This window comes from Cetorhinus maximus, chromosome 19 (assembly GCF_964194155.1).
Source record: "Cetorhinus maximus chromosome 19, sCetMax3.hap1.1, whole genome shotgun sequence".
Taxonomy (NCBI): Eukaryota; Metazoa; Chordata; class Chondrichthyes; order Lamniformes; family Cetorhinidae; genus Cetorhinus; species Cetorhinus maximus.
The window spans coordinates 39,860,706-39,881,152 of NC_135897.1; the positions used below are offsets into that span (position 1 = coordinate 39,860,706).

The 20,447-nt window shown below is 42.1% G+C and overlaps 1 protein-coding gene across 7 annotated transcripts in view; it reads left to right on the plus strand.

The window, feature by feature from the left end:
- Positions 1-20,447, plus strand: part of schip1 (schwannomin interacting protein 1) — a 676,403-nt gene that overhangs the window by 636,238 nt on the left and 19,718 nt on the right. For all 7 annotated transcript variants that reach the window (XM_078563755.1, XM_078563756.1, XM_078563759.1 and 4 more), the window contains one exon: positions 8,933-9,056. In XM_078563755.1, the coding sequence (XP_078419881.1) occupies positions 8,933-9,056 (124 nt within the window). The remainder of the gene's footprint in view (positions 1-8,932; positions 9,057-20,447) is intronic.

Genomic DNA, 20,447 nt, shown 5'->3' on the forward strand with positions numbered 1-20,447 from the left:
TCACTGAAGCAGACAGACATGATACTTCATTAAATTGGCTTGCTCAGATTATTCAACCTCAGAGGAACTTAAAAGCATGAAAAATTTGGCATGACTTCAAAAGAAAAAAATCCTGATTTAAGTATTCAGTGATCAGCAGCTTTTGTAGCTTGCTTTGTAGGTACAAATGTCCATATTTAGATATTCTTTCTGGAAATGTATCTTAAGAAACACTAACCTGATGATTTTGGGAAGTCACATTCCAATTCCTGGGGGGTAGTCAGGGGGGGGGGGGGGGGGGGGGTTGGTCAGGGAGGGTCAGTACTATAGTTACCCAGTACTTGGAAGTGGTTTTAATCCTTCTAACTTTTCCTGGGTAACTATCTGCTAAAGTCTCTGATTTAAATTGGAGTTTTGGAGAGTTCCACACGCAGGGTAATTGCCCATTGGAATTCTAAACTTCCTGGGCAATTTCTGTGTAGTCCTTGCATGGGAACTTGCAGGGTGTCCCCAGTGCATCTTCTGGGGTACCTCTGGTATACGACCTCCCGGAGGATGGAAGTTCTAGGCCAATATTTTGTCATATTTGACTCGAAATGTTAACTGTTTCTCCCTCCACAGATGCTTCCAGACCTGCTGAGTTTTTCCAGCACTTGCTGTTTTTATTTCAGATTTCCAGCACCTGCTGTATTTTGCTTTTATAGTTTTGCATTTGTAACAAGATGGATGAATTGATGACACAAATAGAAATCATGAGCATGATAAGGTAACCATTACAGAGACATGGTTGCAAGATGACCAAGGCTGGGAACTGAATATTCAAGGGTGTTTCAGATTTTCAAAGGATAGGAAGAAACAAAAAGGAGGTAGGGTAGCTCTGTTCATAAAGAATGAGGCTAGTACAGTAGTGGCAAATGATCTTGGCTCAGAAGTTCATGAGGTAAAATCAGTTTGGGTGGAGATAAGAAATAACAAGGGAAAGCAGTCACTAGTCGGAGTAGTTTATAGGCCCCCTAACAGTAGCTACACTGAAGGACTGAGTATAAATCAAGAAATAATGGGGGCTCGTAAGAATGGTACTCCAATAATCATGGGTGATTTTAACCTTTATATGGATTGAACAAATCAAATTGGCAAAGGTTGCTTTGAGAAAAAGTTTGTGGAGTGTAGTTGAGACAGTTTTTTTGAACAAAACATTCTGGAGCCAACCAGGGAACAGGATATTTTAGAACTGGTAATGTGTAATGAGACAGGATTAATTAATGATCTCATAGTAAAGGATCCTCTAGGGAAGAGTGTTCATAACTTGAATTGTTATTCAAGAATTTCTTATTCAGTTTGAGGTTGAGAAACTTGCTTCTTAAACTTAAATAAAGGGCATGAAGGCAAAGTTGGATAAAGTGGATTGAGAAAATGGGTTAAAAGCTAAGATGGTAGAGAAGCAGTGGCAGACATTTAAAGAGATGGGGTGAAAGGTTATTGGGGGTAGGCAGGAATGTGGGGTTGAGATTACTTTCAGATCAGCCATGATCTTCTTGAATGGCAGAGCGGCTCGAGGGGCCGAGTGACCTGTTCCCGCTCCTAATTCGTATGTTCATCTATATGTTCATGTGTAGATATTTCATAACTCTCAACAAAGATACATTCCATTGTGATAGAAAGACTCTCTGAGAAGGATGCACCATCTGTGGCTAACCATAGCAGTTAAGGATGGTATCAAATTTAAAGAAATGCTGCAAAGATTAATGGCAGGCCCGAAGTTTGGGAAAGTTTTAGAAACCAGCGAGGAATGACTTTAAAAAATAAAGAGGGAGAAATTAGAATATGAGAGTAAACAAGCAAGAAATATGAAAACAGACAGTAAGAGCTACAAGTATATAAAAAGAAAGTGAGTAGTTAAAATAAATGGCGTTTCTTCTAGACCCAATAAGACAAAGGAAATAGGGGTTTCCTGTGTTAACTTGGCCTCATTTACTGTATACTAATTGCAAATATTTTCATATGACATGTCAACCTAGAAAACTTATAAAAGACAACAAAGCTTTTAAAAAAAGAACTGACCCTGAAATGGTGTCAAATGACCCAAAAATATAGGCCTATAATCAAAGTCACTGTTATGCCACAAGAAATATGAGTAGGAATAGGGCATATGGCTCCTCAGGTTTCCTCCACTATTCAGTAGGATCATTGCTTTCCCTTGCCCAAAAAATTCATAGCTCTCAGGCTTGATTATATTCATTAACTGAGCACCCAGTGTTCTCTGGAGTAGAGTGTTCCAATGATTCACGACCCTTTGAGTGAAGAAATTTCTCCTCATCTCAGTCCTAAATGGCTGACCCATTATCCTGAAAGGATGACCCCTCGTTCTAGACTTTCCAGCCAGAGGAAAGAGCTTCTCAGCATCTACCCTGTCATGCCCTCTCAGAATTTATACATATCAATGAGATCATTTCTCATTCTTCTAAATTCCAGAGAATATAGGCCTGTTCTAGTCAATCTCTCCTTGTAGGACAATCCTTGCATCCCAGGAATAAGTCTACTGAACCTTTGTTTCACCTCCTCTAATGGCAAGTATATCCTTCCTTAGATACAGAGACCAAAATTGTACACGGTAGATGTGGTTTTGCCAAAGCTTTATATAACTGTGGAAAGACTTTCTTACTGTTAAAAATTCTGATTTAAGTATTCAGTGATCAGGTTTTGTAGCTCGCTGTGTAGGTACAGATGTCTACATATAGATATTATTTGTAGAAATTTATCTTATGAAACACAAACCTGATAAATTTGAGAAGTTCACAATCCAGTTCCAGAGCTGGTTTGAGTGGTGGTCAGGAGGGGCTAGGGGGTGCCAGCGACACTCACGGGCTATGGGGTCCCAGGAAAGAATTAGGAAATAGATGAATAGTTGAAGCCCATGCAATAAATCTTGCGACACTCCATGAGCTACACCCTGCAATCCTAAAAATTACTCATTTGTTCCTACTGTTTTCTGTCTGTTAACCAATCCTCAATCTGTGCTAGTATATTGTCCCCAACCCCTTGAACTCTAATCTTGTGTAATTCCACAGAATGCCTTCTGAAAATTAAATACACTGCATCCACTGGGTCCCCCTTATCTACCCAGCTACACCCTCAAAAATCTCTAATGCTTATGTTAAATACTATTTCCCTTTCATAAACAATGTTGACTCTGCCTCATCATACTATGATTTTCCAAGCTAACTGCCTAAGTTAAATTGGGTTTTGAGGTTTTTAAAGGAGAAAGGAGAATTGAATCAGCTGAGAAGTTCAGGGATAGAATTCTATGCTCGGTCAATTTTTCCTTGATTGCCAAGTATAAACTATTAAATAGCTCTTTTGAATCCCAACTGATCGGATATTCTCAGTAATATATCTGAAACTGCTTACGGTCAACATCTGGGATGTTAGAATTTTTGATCAGCTGCAAAAGAACCTTATTAATTCTCATCAACATAGATTAACCAGTTAGAGGAAGGCTGACAAGAAGGACTGGCAGACTTTGTGCAGGAAATCAAGTGAAGAAAAAAGAGGCAGATTGTTGGAAAAAATTGTGAAAGTTTAAGTGAGAACTCACACACAAGTAGATTGATTTGGCTCTCATGGTAACACTGTCTCCTTAGTGAGAAAGTGGTGGGTTGGAGTGCTGGATCAAGATGGAGTTCATAATCTAAGCTGGGCATTGTATTGTCTGAGTGTAGTTCTTTGGATGTGGCATTAAACTGAGATCCTGCCTGCCTGCTCCTATGGTTCAAGTGGATGTTAAGAATCTATGACATTATTGAAAGAAAAACAGTGAGCTCTTCTGATCTCTTGTGATCTCAGTGATCTCTTGGCTAACATTCTTCCCTCAACCGGCACCAACACAACTTTTCAAATTGGTCTTTGCAGTATGTTGCTGGTGCATTTGTTGAATAGCAAACTACAAATATTCATGAAATTGCATGATTTGAATGTTTTATATCAGATGTTATGTCTGATTTCTTGCAGTGGCATACAATTCATGATAGGCCTGCAATTGTACCATGTCTAAATCTTTACTCCCTTTCCTCCCACAGTTTGAAATCTGTAATCCTAACCCCAATTAAATTCTGCCACATTATAGTCCAAGACAAAAATGATTAAATACCTGAGAAATGCCATAGTTTGGTTTATGTTAGTGAAAAATAGAGGGCAGAATTTTCCATTGGCCCCGGGCATCATGGCAGGTGTGAGCGGGCAATATGGTGGGAAAGCCAAAAATCAGTTTCACACCATCGTAAAACCAGTTTGCGATCATCCACTCCGCCCGTCAATAGCGGGCTGCCTTTCCCGCCACTGGACATCGGGAACTTCATTTTAATACAACACCTGCATATCATTATAAGCCCTGCAAGCCAGAATCATCCCCCCATGTCAAATGTGCTGCCCACGTCGGCAGGAAAACACACCGGTGCAGAACACATCTCGACACGTCCTTCATCAGAGGCCCAGCACATTTTTAAGTATCTGAGCCTCATTTGAATGTTTCTGGTCAGCTACTCTCCCATTTCAGGCAGGAAGCAGCAGACAGGTGGCTCGGAGGCTGCCTGCCAGCACCATGAAAAGCTGCTGGCAGCAAAGTCAACTCAGGAGTGAGATGTGTTATGAAGGTTGCACGGGTGGGGTCAGCAGAGACCATATTCTTGCTCCTCTTGGTCCCACTTTGAAATATTTTTTAAAAATTTTGCCTTAAAGGGCCTGGTTCGCTTCCTGTCGCCTTTGCTGGCTAGAGCGACTGGGGTGGGCACCTCACTCAGGTGGGTTAAAATGCCACCTTGAGACCCCGATTTCTCAGCTATTGATGAGGCTTCTGCTGGAGTCCAGAGGGATGGCTCATCCTCTGCTAAAACCAGCAGTGTTAAAATGGAGATGCAGTGGGAATAGAGCAGCAGATTCATCCACTGCATTTTAACTTCCCCCTTGCTCCTCTCCCAGGGATCAGGAAGGGCTTTTGTCCTTTACATTTTATAATCTTGTTTCTCCTGAAGTCACTCAGAAGTGTTGACTGGGGGAAGGCAAGGTGACCATCTATTCCTCAACCATTATGAAGGGCTTCAGTAGCTTCCTTTGTGTACACTGCAGTGGTTACCCAAACAAGAGCATTTAGGTCAGTTCAGATAACATAGATACAGTGCAAGAAAGATTGCATATATTACTCATCCTACAGTATGTGTAGAGTGTAACTGAGTCTCTTATTTTAAAGTCAACATAAAGAATTCACCTGTCACTTCTAGTCCAGGTCACTACATGTTGCAAACTGTCAAATTTGAGTTTGATTTGTTCAACTATGATAACTTCCCTTCACTCCATTTAAAATCTTTTTATAGATGTAATTCTTTATTAATTTAAAAAGCAGCATTTATAATTCATATTTTGGAATGTTGCTACAGAGTTTTGCATATCCAGACAAGCACACCTGTCAGAATTAATATACTTCACACATATAGTTTGTGAAATGGGACTCTTTTTAAAAAAAAACCAAAACTAGGGCTCTGATAAACCTCATGTTGGATGTTAGTTACTCTTGACAGTTTGAATAATTACACATTTGTAAATGATACAAGTATGTGAATTGTGAGTGTCACGGGCAGGATTTATGTTTTCTGCTTTCTGTGATCAAAATATTTTGCATGTGAGGCATGTGTATTTTCTGACCATCAGAGTGGTTGTCCCAATTTCCATAATCCCAACAGCAAGCCTTTTTGTGACTTTTAAAAGAAAGCCTCAACACACATACACACACACACACACACACACACACAATCACTCACGCAAAGACAAGGTACAAATGAAGCAAAAAACAATGGACGGAATTTTCCAGGCCTGTTTGGCAGTGTGAGCGGACAATAAGGCAAGAAGGCCAAAAATCGGTTTCAAGATGGTATGAAACCAGTTTGTGATCATCCACTCAGCCTGTCAATGGCGGGCCGCATTTCCCGCCATCGGACGTCAGGAACCTCATTTTAATACATCTGCATATCATTACAAGGCCAGACCACCGGAAGCATCCCCTCACGCTGGATCATTATCGCGCTGATATGTTTCACAACAGCACATAAGCGACGTGCACCTTGCAGGCTGCACTTTATCAGGACTTCGAGATTTGTTCCCCTACCTTGCTTCAGTCAGCACTCAACAGTCATCAGCGTCAGGCTTCACACACAGCACCACATCCCTTTTAGGGGGGCTGACAGGCAGGCCTCTACCTACCAGACCAGCCATAAGGTGGGGGAGGCTTTGTGTGGCTGCAGGGCTAGGGCTTGCTTGGGAAAGGGGGAAAAGTGGCCTCAGGCAAGGGAAGAGGCTGCAGGATGAGGGCTATACTGAGGAGGGGGTTATCCTAGGGTTTGTGTGAGGGCACAAGTCGATCTGTGCAAGTGGCCTCAAGATGGTGAGAACTGAGGAGACAAACTCCAGAGGAGATCAGGCGAGATGGAGATGTGAAGGTGTGTATGAGAGATTGAATGGTGATATCCCTGGAATTGGCAGTGAGTGAGATGCCAGTCAATGTGTGATGGGTTTGAGTGTGTGAGTTTAGAGTGATGAGATGGTTGCCTTACCTCGACGGCACGGATGAGATCATTCATCCTCTATCTGCATTGGGTGGTCAACCTCTTCTGTGCAGCATTGGCACTGATCACCACTGCCATCGTCTACCCAGCCAGAGCGATAATGTTGCTGCTCCTCTTGCAGCCAGAGCAGGGGTAGAGGACATCACGGTGGGCCTCCACAGTTTCCAAAAGACGCTCAAGGGATGCATCACTAAATCTGGGGCTACAGTCTTCTTACCTTTCAGCGCCATGTCTTATTTGCAGCATTCCTGGGCTGGAAGCACTGAGAGGTGTGCACGTGGCTGTACTTTAAATGTGGCGCCCGGCGTGATGATGGTGTGGTGGACGATTCGGAGCCCACCTGCCATTGAAATGTTTTACCTGCCCACTTCTGCACTTAATGCAAATCTGGGATGATCCTGCCCAATATGATTGGAATGTAGTCTCTCTTTTGTGGCAGGTCTGTAGTTTCTTAGATGAGTTATTTTTCTTAGGTGAGTTTTTTTTTGTTGAAGTGAAGGTCTTGTAAGCAGAGAATTCTCAATAATCTGCGTAGTTGAATTTTTTTTAATTCATTCTTGGGAATGAATGATTCATAATTGAATTGAATGAATAATCAGGGTTATTCATTCATGGGATGTAGGCGTCGCTGGCTTGCATTTATTGCCGATCCCTAATTGCCCTTGTTTAGAGGGCATTTAAGAGGCAACCACATTGCTGTGGGTCTAGAGTCACATGGAGCCAAACCAGGTAGATGGCGGATTTCCTTCCCTAAAAGAAGGACATTAGTGAACCAGATGGGTTTTTACAACAATCAAAAATGGCTTTATGATCATCATTAGACTTTTAATTCCAGATTTTTATTGAATTCAAATTCCACCATCTGAATTCAAATTCCACCATCTGCCATGGTCTGCTGCGGCAGGATTTGAACCCCTGTCCCCAGAGCATTACCCTGGGTCCATAGATTACTAGTCCAATGATAATACCACTGCCCCATTGCATCCCCGCCTGAATTTCCAGAAGTTTGGTTCTCAGGTGAACTTGAAGATGGAACAGATTGAGGAGAGTCCTTCTCTCACTTTTAATGTATTGCTGTTTATTACCTTAGCTGCTTAGTTGACTACAGCTGGCTTGATGTCTTTCTGATGGCCACTCTATCTCTGCAGAGCTGATTCTTGCTGTTTTAAAAGCAAGCAACAAACATGGCTAACTCACCCATGTGATCTGTTACAAGTCTGTAGTCCTTCTCCAAATAACGTGAGTGGTCAGTTCGATAAACGCCCTGTATTTGTTATTTGACACTTTGAAATTTACCCATTTGGATAAAGGATCATTATAATACAATTGGAGGCTGATAGGGACCCTTTCAAATTTGCCTAACACACATTGAGTTTCGATGTGTCTTTTGTCCATGGTGAACCAAGAAGATGTGTTGGCTGGAATGCTATAATCCTTTCAGTGACATTCCATCCTTAAACAAAGGGATGTGTAAATTTCCCAGATGGCTGTGAATGTCAACATCTAATTAGATATTTGCTTGAGTCTCAGGACTGTTTGGAGCTGATACTGCCCAAGTCACATGGTTTGCCCAGGCCATTTTAACAGTCTGTTTTTGTTCAAAATTGTTAGAGTGTTGTCTGAAAATTCATAGCAGAGCAACAGGGAAAATCGACACACAAACTGGCGATGGTGGATTTACCTAGATACCCAGCAATCAGTTGTCATTTCAACACTTATTTTTAATTGCTGCCTCTTTATTTTTGTTTGCATTGTTACTATTTAAAAAAACAACAAGTTTGGTAATGTTCTTTAGGGAAAGAATCATGACGCCCTTACCCGTTCTGGCCTTTTTGTGACTCCACTCTCGCACCAATGTGGTTGACTCTTGATTGTCCTCTGAAATAGCCTAGCAAGGCACTTCAGTGAATCAAACTGTTACAAAACAGCAAATAGAATAAAATCAAATGGACCACGTGACTGCAACTAGGCATCCAGTCACAGCATGACAAAGGTACATCCAGTCCATTTGCCCTGTAAAGTCTTCCTCACTATTATCTGGAAACTGGTGCCAAAGTTTGGAGGTCTGTTCCATATCTCATAAATCAAGAAATGGCTGAAAGCACTGGGCACAGCAAAAGCCAAAGCCCCCAGCAACATCCCGACTATAAAGTTGAAGGAGTGTCTCTTTGGTCGGGCTGTCCAGTATAGCTACACCGATGCACATATATTTTATCATCCTGTTGAGGCTATGGCTTCGTAATGGTTTGACATCATAAAAATGTTTTCAGTAATAATGTCACATTTTATTACAATCCCTTCATTTACGCTGTTGTTGCTAAGTAAATTGTGTTCTTTTGCAGTTGCCTCATATGCCCCATATCAGTGAAAGTTTGATGAAGCGGAGCCTCAAACCCACAGACTTGCGTGACATGACGATTGGCCAGCTTCAAGTTATAGTCAATGACTTACATTCCCAAATTGAGAGTAAGTGTTACATTTCCTATTTTTATTTTTTCTCTGCAGAATGTGCAAACATTATACAGATGTCTAGGCCACTACAGTTCAAAAAAACATTTTAGCACCTCACTTTAGGAAGGATGTGAAGGCATTGAAGAGAGTGCAGAAAAGATTTACAAGAATGGTTCCAGGGATGAGAAACTTCAGTTACGATGATGACAGGTGAAACTGGGGCTGGCGTCTTTAGAGCAAGGGTTCCCAAACTGTGGACAAGAAATTGGGGTCGGGAGCTCCAAGGCAGCAATGGCGGCTGTGGAGCGGAGACTCAGATTTGACAGTTCTGGGATTGGCTGTGAGGCCCCTTTAAATGTGCACGATTCTATTTGCCTGTGGGCGTAGCCTAAACCAATGAGCTCTGATTGCTGACACCAGCAGAGCCTGCAAAATGGTAAACAAAAATAAAAATAGCTGGAAAAACTCAGCAGGTCTGACAGCATCTGCAGAGAGGAATACAGTTAACGTTTCGAGTCTGTATGACTCTTCATCAGAACTCAGGAAATATAGAAATGAGGTGAAATATAAGCTATTTGAGGTGGGTGGGACAGGTAGAGCTGGATAGAGGGCCAGTGATAGGTGGAGGCAAAGGAGAGATTTCCAAAGATGTCAGACAAAAGGACAAAGGGGTGTTGATGGTGATATTAGCTAAGGAATGTGCTAATGGTGACATTAAGGGTAGAAAGCAGGATGAGCAAGTAACAGAGAGCCCTAGTTGGGGTTGGGTGGGGGGAAGGGATCGAAATAGGCTAAAAGGTGGAGATGAAACAATGGATGGAAATACATTTTGAAATAATGGAAATAGGTGGGAAAAGAAAAATATATTTTTTAAATATAAATTATTGGAAAAAGGGGGATCGGAAAGGGGGTGGGGATGGAGGAAAGAGTTCATGATCTGAAGTTGTTGAACTCAATGTTAAGACCGGAAGGCTGTAAGGCGCCTAGTCGGAAGATGAGGTGCTGTTCCTCCAGTTTGCGTTGAACTTCACTGGAACATTGCAGCAGGCCAAGGACAGACATGTGGGCATGAGAGCAGGGTGGTGTGTTGAAATGGCAAGCGACAGGAGGTCAGGGTCATGCTTGTGGACAGACCGAAGGTGTTCCGCAAAGCGGACACCCAGTCTGCGTTTGGTCTCTCCAATGTAGAGGAAATCGCATTGGGAGCAGCGAATGCATTAGACTAAATTGAGGGAAGTGCAAGTGAAGTGCTGCAAAATGGTAGTTCTTTTTTGCCTGTATCCTTGCTGTTTGAACCCCGTCCCTGCTCAATAACTCCACCCTGCCCTCCCTAATTTTCACTCTGGGGTCACGCCAAGTGTGAAGCATTAAAATGGGGTCACAGCAGAAAAAGGCTTGGGAAGCAAGGTTGAGAGGAGATTTGATAGAGGTGTTCAAAATCATGAGTCTGGAGAGACTAAAAAGGGAGAAACTGTTCCCATTTGCAAAAGAGCTGAGAACTGATATAAGGTGATTGGCAAAAGAACCAGGGGTGACAGTAAATAGTTTGAATCTGGAATGCACTGCCTGAGGGTGTGGTGGAGGTAGATTCAATGGCTTTCAAGAAGGAATTGAATAACTATTTAAGAGAAAAAAATTTGGGGGATTACGGGGAAAAGGTGGGGGAGTAAGAATAGCTGAGTAGCTCTTACAGAGAGTCAGCATGGACACAATGGGCTGAATGGCCTCCTGTGTTGTTGCCATTCTATGATTCTATCCTATTTATGAGTAGCAATATTATCCAGTGACTATGAAACAACAACTTGCATTTGTATAGTGCCTTTAACATAATAAAACTTCACAAGAACAAAATTTGGTGCCAATTCTCATAAGGAAATATTAAGGCAAATGACCAGCTTCAGCCTTTCAAATAGGTTGTTTACATGGTGGATATGCTTTCATGAGCAGCCTCTTGACATCTTAACCTTTACAGAAATAGTTGGTAGGTTATTGTAGCATGTGGTACATTGCAGCTGAACTCAAACCTGTACTCAGCTGATATCCATTTGTGCACTTCCAACAAGGGCCAGTGGATGGCGATCATGAAAAGGAATTTTGAGCATTGATTTCCCTTTTCCTTGGAACACAGAGAACTGAAGCTAAGTCTAGTTCCTATATCAGCAGATCAGGTAACTAAGCACAGGGCAGAGAGCAAACCTGAGGCCTTCCTGGTCTAGTCCATGTCTTCACTGGTTAAACGTGCTGAACTATCGAAGGGAGTTTACAGTCTCCATTTTATATGTAAATTAACAGTTCAGTCCAATGATTTGGTTGTACTGATTATTTTTAGGGTTTCTGATTTCTTTCGCCTTCAAACATAAGGAACCAGAAACAAGAAAGGATGCAAAACTAATTAGAATTCATGTGGCATGTACCTGGAAAACCCTGCAAACTGGGTTAACTAGTCTTAACTGTGCTTTTCCAGGTCAGTTTTACAGTTTGTTATTCAGGCTAACCCTAAGTGCAGCCAGTTCCAAAATGGAAAATGCAGTTTAGGGACACTGCTTTCAAAGTTAATATCCGAGTTTAGTACCACATCACTGATATTTTCTACAGGTTCCTATGATGTACTTGCTTAATGGAGCTCCACTGTAGGATGCAGTTCATTGTAATGTATTGTTTTACAAGTTCCTATACATAGGACATTGTAGTGAATATCTATAATACACATACACAGAATAAACATAAAGTAAACATTGTTGTTTGCATAAATATGCATTAGTAGATTCTTTAATTTTGTGTCAGCCGTGGCTCAATTGGTTGCATTGTTGCCTCCGAGTCCTGCTCCAGGAATTGAGCACAACAACCTAGAGGGGGCATCTCCTAGAGCATCTCCGCAGATGCTGTCAGACCTGCTGAGTTTTCCCAGCTATTTTTGTTTTTGTTTCAGATTTCCAGTATCCACAGCATTTTGCTTTTATTTTAGCCTAGAGGGAGTGCTGTGCTGTTAGAGGTGCTGTCTTTTCAATGAGATTTAAACCAATGCCCCGTCTGCCTTCTCAGATGAAAGTCACAAAGAAAAGATTATCGCATTGCTGTTTGTGGAACTTGCTGTATGGTAATTGGATGCTGCATTTCCTATACTGCAACAGTAACTATGCTTCAAAAGCACAGCATTGGCTGTAGGGCACTTTGGGTGTCCTGTGGTCATGAAAGGTGCTATATAAATGTAGGTCTTTTTACTTCAGAGCACAAGGATGCACCATATTTGAAGGGGAAAGAAATGGATAGATCAGGGATTAAAGCGGTTGAGAAATGAATGAAGACAGAGAGTGAGAAGACTAGTTGCTGCAAAGCAGTTTATTCTCCAAGCAGATGCTTAGAGGCAACTATGCCTCACTCAGCGCAGAACTGGTATGAGTGAGACCAAGTGTTAAGAAAATCAAGAGTGGGATGGTAGACTGGCACCAAGAAAAATAACACAAGGACACAACACCCTCTTTCAGGATACTTGACTAGGAATTAATCAGGGTATGAATGGATGGGAAAGCGTGACATCTGTAGGTTTCAGATTGGGCAGGACAGAGGATGAGGCTGGAAACCGTGAAGGGGCAGGAGAACAGATTAACTCATTAGATTTTTGGACACTAAGGGAGTTAAGGGATAAGGGGATAGGAGGGAAAGTGGAATTGATATAGAAGTCCAGCCATGATCTTATTGAACGGTGCAACGGGCTCAATGGGCTACATGCCCCCCTGCTGCTCCTGTTTCTTATGTTCTTTCGTTTGAGTAGAAAGGCCGCACCACGGGCAGATTGCACAGAACTGAGCGGCCTAGAAAAACATGAAAGTCATGTGGCTGACGTCTTCATGTGAGAACAGACCGAAGTGGCAGGGACATGGTGTGGTTGAGAGAAAGAATTCAGATTGGACAGAACAGAGAAACCTGCACCGATCAAATCAATGACTGCATGGGAGGAAACAAAATCTCAAAAACCATACTGAAAATAATATGTCTGTCTCAAATTTTCATGGAGATCGAATTGCTCCAGTATTATGGGTCAGATTTGGGATTTGATTTGTCCCTGACACCACAGAGTTAACACGCATCACCTGCCAATATTACTGCAGTATTGGAGCAGGTATAATTTTTAGTCTTCTGACAGTAACCATTCTGGCTGTCAGATCTGGTACTTTGTGTCTTTGCTCATTGATCAGTAAAAGGAACTTTTTGACATATATTTGCAATTGTTATATAGTAGATGGCTAAGAAGAAAAAAATCTGAATTTATCTTTCCTCGTGTGGATTTTGGCCTGCATGTGAGTTCAGTGCCCATGTTTATTTTTTGTGTATGTGTGTGTATTTTCATGTAATATATATTAATGAATTTCACCTCTTCACAAAAAGCAGTGAACCATACAGAGAATCAAGCCATGCAGAAAGTATGCATCAGATGGGCATTAAAATGTATTGTAGTTTTATTTGGACTACCAAAACAGAGCTCTCTAACATGCAGTAAAATTGACCAAAGATATTTCATATTATTTGTGGGGGCGGGGAGGTGGGGCAGGTTAAATTGTAACATTGGAAAAGCTTGGCATAATAGGATTTCCATTTATATCAGCATTCAACTTTTCTTCCGCGTACATGACATTCGTGTTGTGGACTGCTCCCCAGAAAAACATTCACTTTTTAGAGAATTGGGATCATTGCTCTCTTTGATTGCTATATGACTTCACATATGAATCTCTGTGGAGTTTCTTTGTTGTAGTACACGGTAGAGCTGCGTGCATTTTCCATGATACAAATGATTGGGTGTCTCTGTTCGAGTTACGGTTATGGAAACATCTTGTGTATTGCTTGTGCAATCCATCCCTCCTCATCTGTGCCAGTTTATGATTCATCCTTTATACTGTGAGGAAGCTTCACTGCATCCACATATTAGTTATGCTCCATGAATAATTCACAGTTGTACATGGACTTACATAAGATTCCACTGTTAGCTTTATGGTTAATGTCATCCTTGAGCAAGAATAGGCCTTACAAAGTATTCATTGTCAGTCGGAAGGATAGGTTTGTTTGTAGCGTTTGTCTCATTGGATGGATAACGCTGTGATAAATTCAGTTGCATTGTTTTGCTATATAAAGCAGAATTTAAAGGGTTACATTTTCTTCCCCGTTGATTGCTAAGCAAATTTTAGTTTAGTGTGCTTCGCCTTCAATTTGTCATTTAATAGGCAAACAATTGTAATGAATTTGGATTAACTCTTAGGGTGGAATCGTCCTAGATTTGCACAAAGTGCAGTAGCAGGCGAGAAAACAGTCATGTTACCCGCCGGCCACAGTGGTGTCCCATTCCTGCCTCTTTAATTATGCAGCCATATGAAACACGCCGTCTCACTGGTGGGTGGCCTCCAATTTGCCCGCCACACCGTTACCTCGCTGCTTCCTCACGAGGGGCACCATATCTAAACTGCAGCCGCATGCACACTTCTCAATGCTTGCAGCCCAGGACTGCACTAGCGAAGACATGACCCCAAAAGCCAAGAAGAGTGCAGCCCCACGCCCCCACCCCCCTGATTCCGTGACGCATCCCTAGGATGCCTTCTGGACACCGTGGAGGCTTGCCGCGATGTCATCTATCCCCACTTAGGACATAGAAGGCCCATCAGTCTCACCACTTAGGCTTGGGAGGCGAAGGTGGTCAGTGCCAATGCTACACACAAGAGGTTGGTCATCCATGCCACCAGGGTAAGGCAACTATCTTATCACACTAAACTCTCACACTCACAAGGCCACTGCCAGCTCAAGGGACATCACCACTCACTCTCTCACACACAGCCTCACATCTCCATCTGGCCTCATCTCCTCTGGAGACTGCCTCCTCAGCCATCATCATCTTGAGACCACTTGCATAGATTAAATGTGCCCCCCACAAACACTGGGTTACCCCCCTTCCCCAGTATAGCCCTCACCCTGCAGCCCCCTTCTCTTGCCTGAGGCCACTTCTCCCCCTTCCCCTAGCCCTGCAGCCATTGAAAAGCTACCCCAGCCTTATGGCTGGTTTGGTATGTAGAGACCTGCCTGTGAGCCCCCCTAAAAGTGATGTGATGCTGCCTGTGAAGCCTGGTGCTGATGACCGTGAGTGCTGCCCGAAGCAAGGTAGGCAAATGAACCTCGAAGCCATGAGTGAAGTGCAGCTCACCAGGTGCACGTTGCTTATGGACAGTTGTGAAACACGTCGGTGTGAGAGGCCGGATGATCCAGCGTGGTGGGGGGATGATTCTGGTGAGCAGGACTTCTAATGAGATGCTAAAGTATTGAAATTAGGTTCCCGACGTGCGGCGATGGGAGACACGGCCGCCATTGACAAGTGATACGGACGATCGCAAACTCTCGCAATGGCGTGAAACTGATTTTTGGTCGTCTTGCCATATTGTGTCGCCCACACCAACAGGGCTGGAAAACCCCACCCCAAGTTTCTGTCAATTTCTACTAATTTCAATCTATAAATTTGATTCAGCATATCTGAGGCATCAGGAACGTCCAAATAAATAAAACTTTTCGAATTCTTGGAACAATCTGCAAGGGGAACACTTTAATTATAGTGTTGGAATATGCCTTCACTGTGTAAGTAACATTTTTTGAAGACTTGCAAATGATTTTCTTTGAAGAGCAACACATCTTAATGCATTGTATTGTGTTCAGCCTTGAGAATATATGAGCCCAGAAATGAACTTAATTAAGTTTAACAAACATACTTATAAAGCATTCCAGTGGAAAAATGACTACCATTATATTAAATGTCTGAAACAGTTTACTAAGTTGTTTTTGACAACTAGACTACAGTATATCTGGGACTAGCCTGATGAAAATGTTCCAGCTTCAAATTACAGCATGGATTTAATGTACTTTATATTTTCTGCCTTCGGTTGGACCTGGCTTCCTTCAATATATTGAGTGTTTCTGCGCCGCAGATAATTGTAAAAAGCTAATTAGTTTCAGAGGTAATTTGAGATTAGACAAAGTGGTTCATGTGGAGAAAAGTACTGGTGCAGGCTTGAAGTAATACAGTATTCTATTATAATAGCCTAATGCACATTAGTAGTGATTTGTGTTTTGGTAGTTACGTCCCATTTCATTTTAGTGGCATTTTTTCACCAAGGTGAGTCAGCAACATCTCCCTGTGATTAATCTGTGTTGTTCAATATTACCTGCCACACATTATTAGAGCAAAAAGTATCATTTGGGTACAAGAAAAATGAGCAAGGTGCAAGTATAAGATTTGCTTCCTATTTAGTCAACAGAACATTTAAGATAATCTGTACCACTATCAATTTTAAGAAAAAAATAATCATTTTCTAAAATCTATTGGATCCACCACAACAGCAACTCATAAAATTCATGACTTTTGTCCCAAATTCTATTTTGGGTCATGCAATTCCATGCCCTCAAAAATAAAATTAAAATAAGAAACACACAAAACTAATTCTGAAAAGAAAGCTAGAAATACTTAAATACATTTACCCTCTATTTGGGATTTATATTAGTTTTTCCCTTATTTTCAGAACTAGAGTGTTTTATTTACAATGCCCTTATTCCTTTTTCTTTTTGGGCATGTGATAGCCCTTTCTCCCCTCAGTGTAGTTTTTTCTGGTTCCTGATTGTGATAGCACTGGTACTTTCACAGGTGAGACAGATCAATGAATGCCCACTCACCTCCCTCACTAACCTTGAACGGTTTCCTCCATTATAGCCAACCTCTCTCAACTGTGGTAAGTGCACTTCTTCCTTCCCTGTGTTTCCAGAGGCACCTTATATCTGGATGTAAAAACAGAAGATGCTGGAAATGCTCAGCAGGTCTAGCAGAATTGATGGAGAAAGAAACAGAGTTAACCTCTCATCAGAAATGATGACCTTTCATCAGAACAATTGTCAGAAATGATAAAGCAAAACCAAATAAATCTTTAGGCAGTTAAATGTAATAATTGGTCCCAACCACCCAATCAAACTCCCTCAGTCACCACGCTCTTATGGTTGCAAAGACTCTCTGAATCTCCCCAAGCCTCATATTGCCTGAAATTGAAGTTCACTGTCTATATTCATTGACGTTGAAAACTAATTTACTGGCTTATAGTGAAGCACTCTGCCGTTTTTGTCCAGCAGGTGGCAGAATGGGAACAGGTAAAGCAGAAGATGTTCAAAGTAACGCATTCTTTCATATGAGAAAATAATGCAGTCACCTAAAATTTCTTAAAACATTTTCTTTTAAAACAACAATATTTTTGCCAACATAGAGGTCCCCATATAAAGACATCCTTGCTACGTCTGTGACATCTCTTACACAGATGTCGACCTAGCATTCCAGATTGACTCTGTTGCCAACAATGGTGGGCAAGCTATCCTCAGAAAATCAAGCTACATGGGAAGAAATCTGTTTTCTAGAAGCTGGGAAGGAGCGTGCCATTCCGTTTTGAAGATAAGCTACCAGTGCAATGAAGTCACCTTGAAATGCTCCTTCTATCTGGTATAATTGGCGTGGCCTTCACCAAGTTAGACTTGGCTCAAGGGCCTTCATATGCTAAGAAAACTGACACTTCATTTTTATATGAAAATACCAATTTTGAATATACAGTATAAAGGAACAAAAATAACTCAAACTGACCAGAATTTCCTTTTACTTTTACTTTAAGCAAGTTCTTTTTTAAAAAGTTGACCAGCATGATGGCATAATTTAAGGAAAGCTTCTAAGCTGTTCAGGTACATTGGACTAAATTTAATTGTTTGCTTTACCACAACCCTTGTCAACCTTGACAGACTTGTGAAAACAAAGACCATTTTAATGCAGCTAAAGAACTTCTCCCTCCTTAAACCATACTACTACAATAAAGCACTTCTTTGTGACCCATATTCTTACTTTTTCTCTCCTGTAACCTATTTCTGTATGGGAAGTAAATAGCTGAAGCATTAACAGTACTATTTATTCCTGACATCTGTCTATCCATAATTTGCCAAATATTTATTGTACAGCAGTTTGATTAAATCTTGTGAAATAGGGCACATAGAACAAACATGAACGGAGTTGAAAAGTAATGCTTACTATGATGACTCGATGGAGCAGACAGGCTTCGTACAGAAACAGTAAAACTTTATTACTGAGACATCTAGTAGTGCTTGCACCTAGACCCAATCCCTTGTCCGAAAGGCTTCGCCCCCCCCCACCCCCCGATTGCCAGTGCTAAGAGCTCACTGTGTGAAGCCCCCGCGGTATGTCATATGACCCACGATTGGCAAGAGGAAGGGACAATACATGCAGTTACTACATTTCCTCCCCTTTACCTTTTTACTATTACTCTTTACAAAACACATTTGAACATCCAACAAATATATGTACAATTTCAAGTGATTATAAATCAAGTCTTTGAGGTGCTCTTCGTATACGGCTAGAGCAGTGTAGCTCTACCACCAGAGGTTCCTGAACAGGATCGACAGGGTCTGGAGCTGCACTATGAGACACATCATCGGAACTGGGCAGTTCAGGATTTAGCAACTCCTCTGAAACATCTGGAATGTCTGTTCTAGGTTAATCACACGCCTCAGAAGTTGACGGTTCAGCATTAATCACAGGTTGATCAGTTAATTGTTGGAATGTCGCTCTGACATGGATAAGATCTACGTGCTTACGGATGTTTCTATCTCCCACTTGCACTTGGAAAGATAATGGACCAGTCTCTGAAACAATGGCTTCTGGAGCCCAACAGGGTCCAATGCCAAAATTTTGCACGTATACCCTGTCAGCTAAACTGAATGCGCGAGCTATACTGTGTATGTCATGGTTAAATTTCTGTTTACTCTGGTTCGATGAGGGATGCCAAGGAGCTGTCTTTATATGGTGGATTCCATTCTGATCCATAAGTTTCTGAAGCTAGGAATAGTGCGACGCATAACTCACCTCCTGAATCCCCAAAGCCTGTCCACCATCTACAAGGCACAAGTCGGGAGTATGATGGAATACTCCCCACTTGCCTGAATGACTGCAGCTCCCACAACACTAAGAAGCTCGATACCATCCAGGACAAAGCAGCCCATTGTATGGCACCACATCACAAACCTTCACTCCACCACCAACGCACAGTAGCTGCAGCGTGTACCATCTACAAGATGCACTGCAGGAATTCGTCAACGCTCCTTAGACAGCACCTTCCAAACTCATGACCACTACCATTTCAAAGGACAAGGGCAGCAGATAGATGGGACACAACCTTAAGACCATAAGACGTAGGAGCAGAAGTAGGCTATTCAGCCCAACAAGCCTGCTCCGCCATTCAATGAGATCAAGGCTGATCTGATCCATGGCTGGAACCTGGAAGTTCCCCTCCAAGACACTTACCATCCTGACTTGGAAATATATCATTGTTCTTTCACTGCCGCTGTGTCAAAATCCTGGAACTCCCTCCGTAACAGCACTGTGGGTGTACCTACACCACATGGACTGCAGCGGTTCAAGAAGGCAGCTCACCACCACCTTCTCAAGGGCAAGTAGAGATGGGCAATAAATGCTTCCCTAGCCAGCAATACCAACATCCCGTGACTGAATAGCAAAAAAGAAAGGTGTGTTATAGTAAGGCTCCCGATGTCCGATGGCGAGGAACATGGCCCGCCATCGGCAGGTGGAGTGGACAATCACAAACTGGTTTCATGGTATCGTGAAACCGATTTTTAGCCTTCTCACCATATTGGCTGCTCATGCCACTGAACACACCCAATGCTGGCGAGCATGGAAAATTCTGGCCAATGGTAAAATGTTGCCCATGTAGACACTGGTGAAACCTTTTTACACTGAATACTACTGATAACCCTTTTTCTAACTCAGAATAGCCCTTTTCGGCTTGGGAAAGGGTTCTCGAGACATAGCCAATGGGCCTAAAATATCCATTTTCCATTTTACGTGATAAACCGACTCCTACATCATAAGGAGAAGCATCACATGCTAACACCAGCTCTTTCAATGAGTTGTAGTTTACCAATAAACATGATGAATGCAGTGATTTCTTTGCTGTCACAAAGGCTTCTTCCTGTGGTGAACCCCATGACCAGTGGTGGTTCTTTCTTAGCACGAGTGTAATTGTGCCAAGACAGTTGATAGGTTAGGTAGGAAGCAGCTACAATAGTTGATCATATCCAGGAAGGACTTGAGTTCTGTTACATTGGATGGTGATGGTGTATCTTTTATTGCCTGAACTTTATCTTCCACAGGATGCAAACCCCTGGCATCCACTCTGTAACCAGGATAGGTCACTTTTGATGCTTGAAATGTGCATTTTTCACTCTTTAACCATATGCCGGCTTCCATGAACCTTCTCAATACCTCCTCCAGGTTGGCTAAGTGCTCAGCCTTGGTTAATCCATCAATGAGAACAATCATCC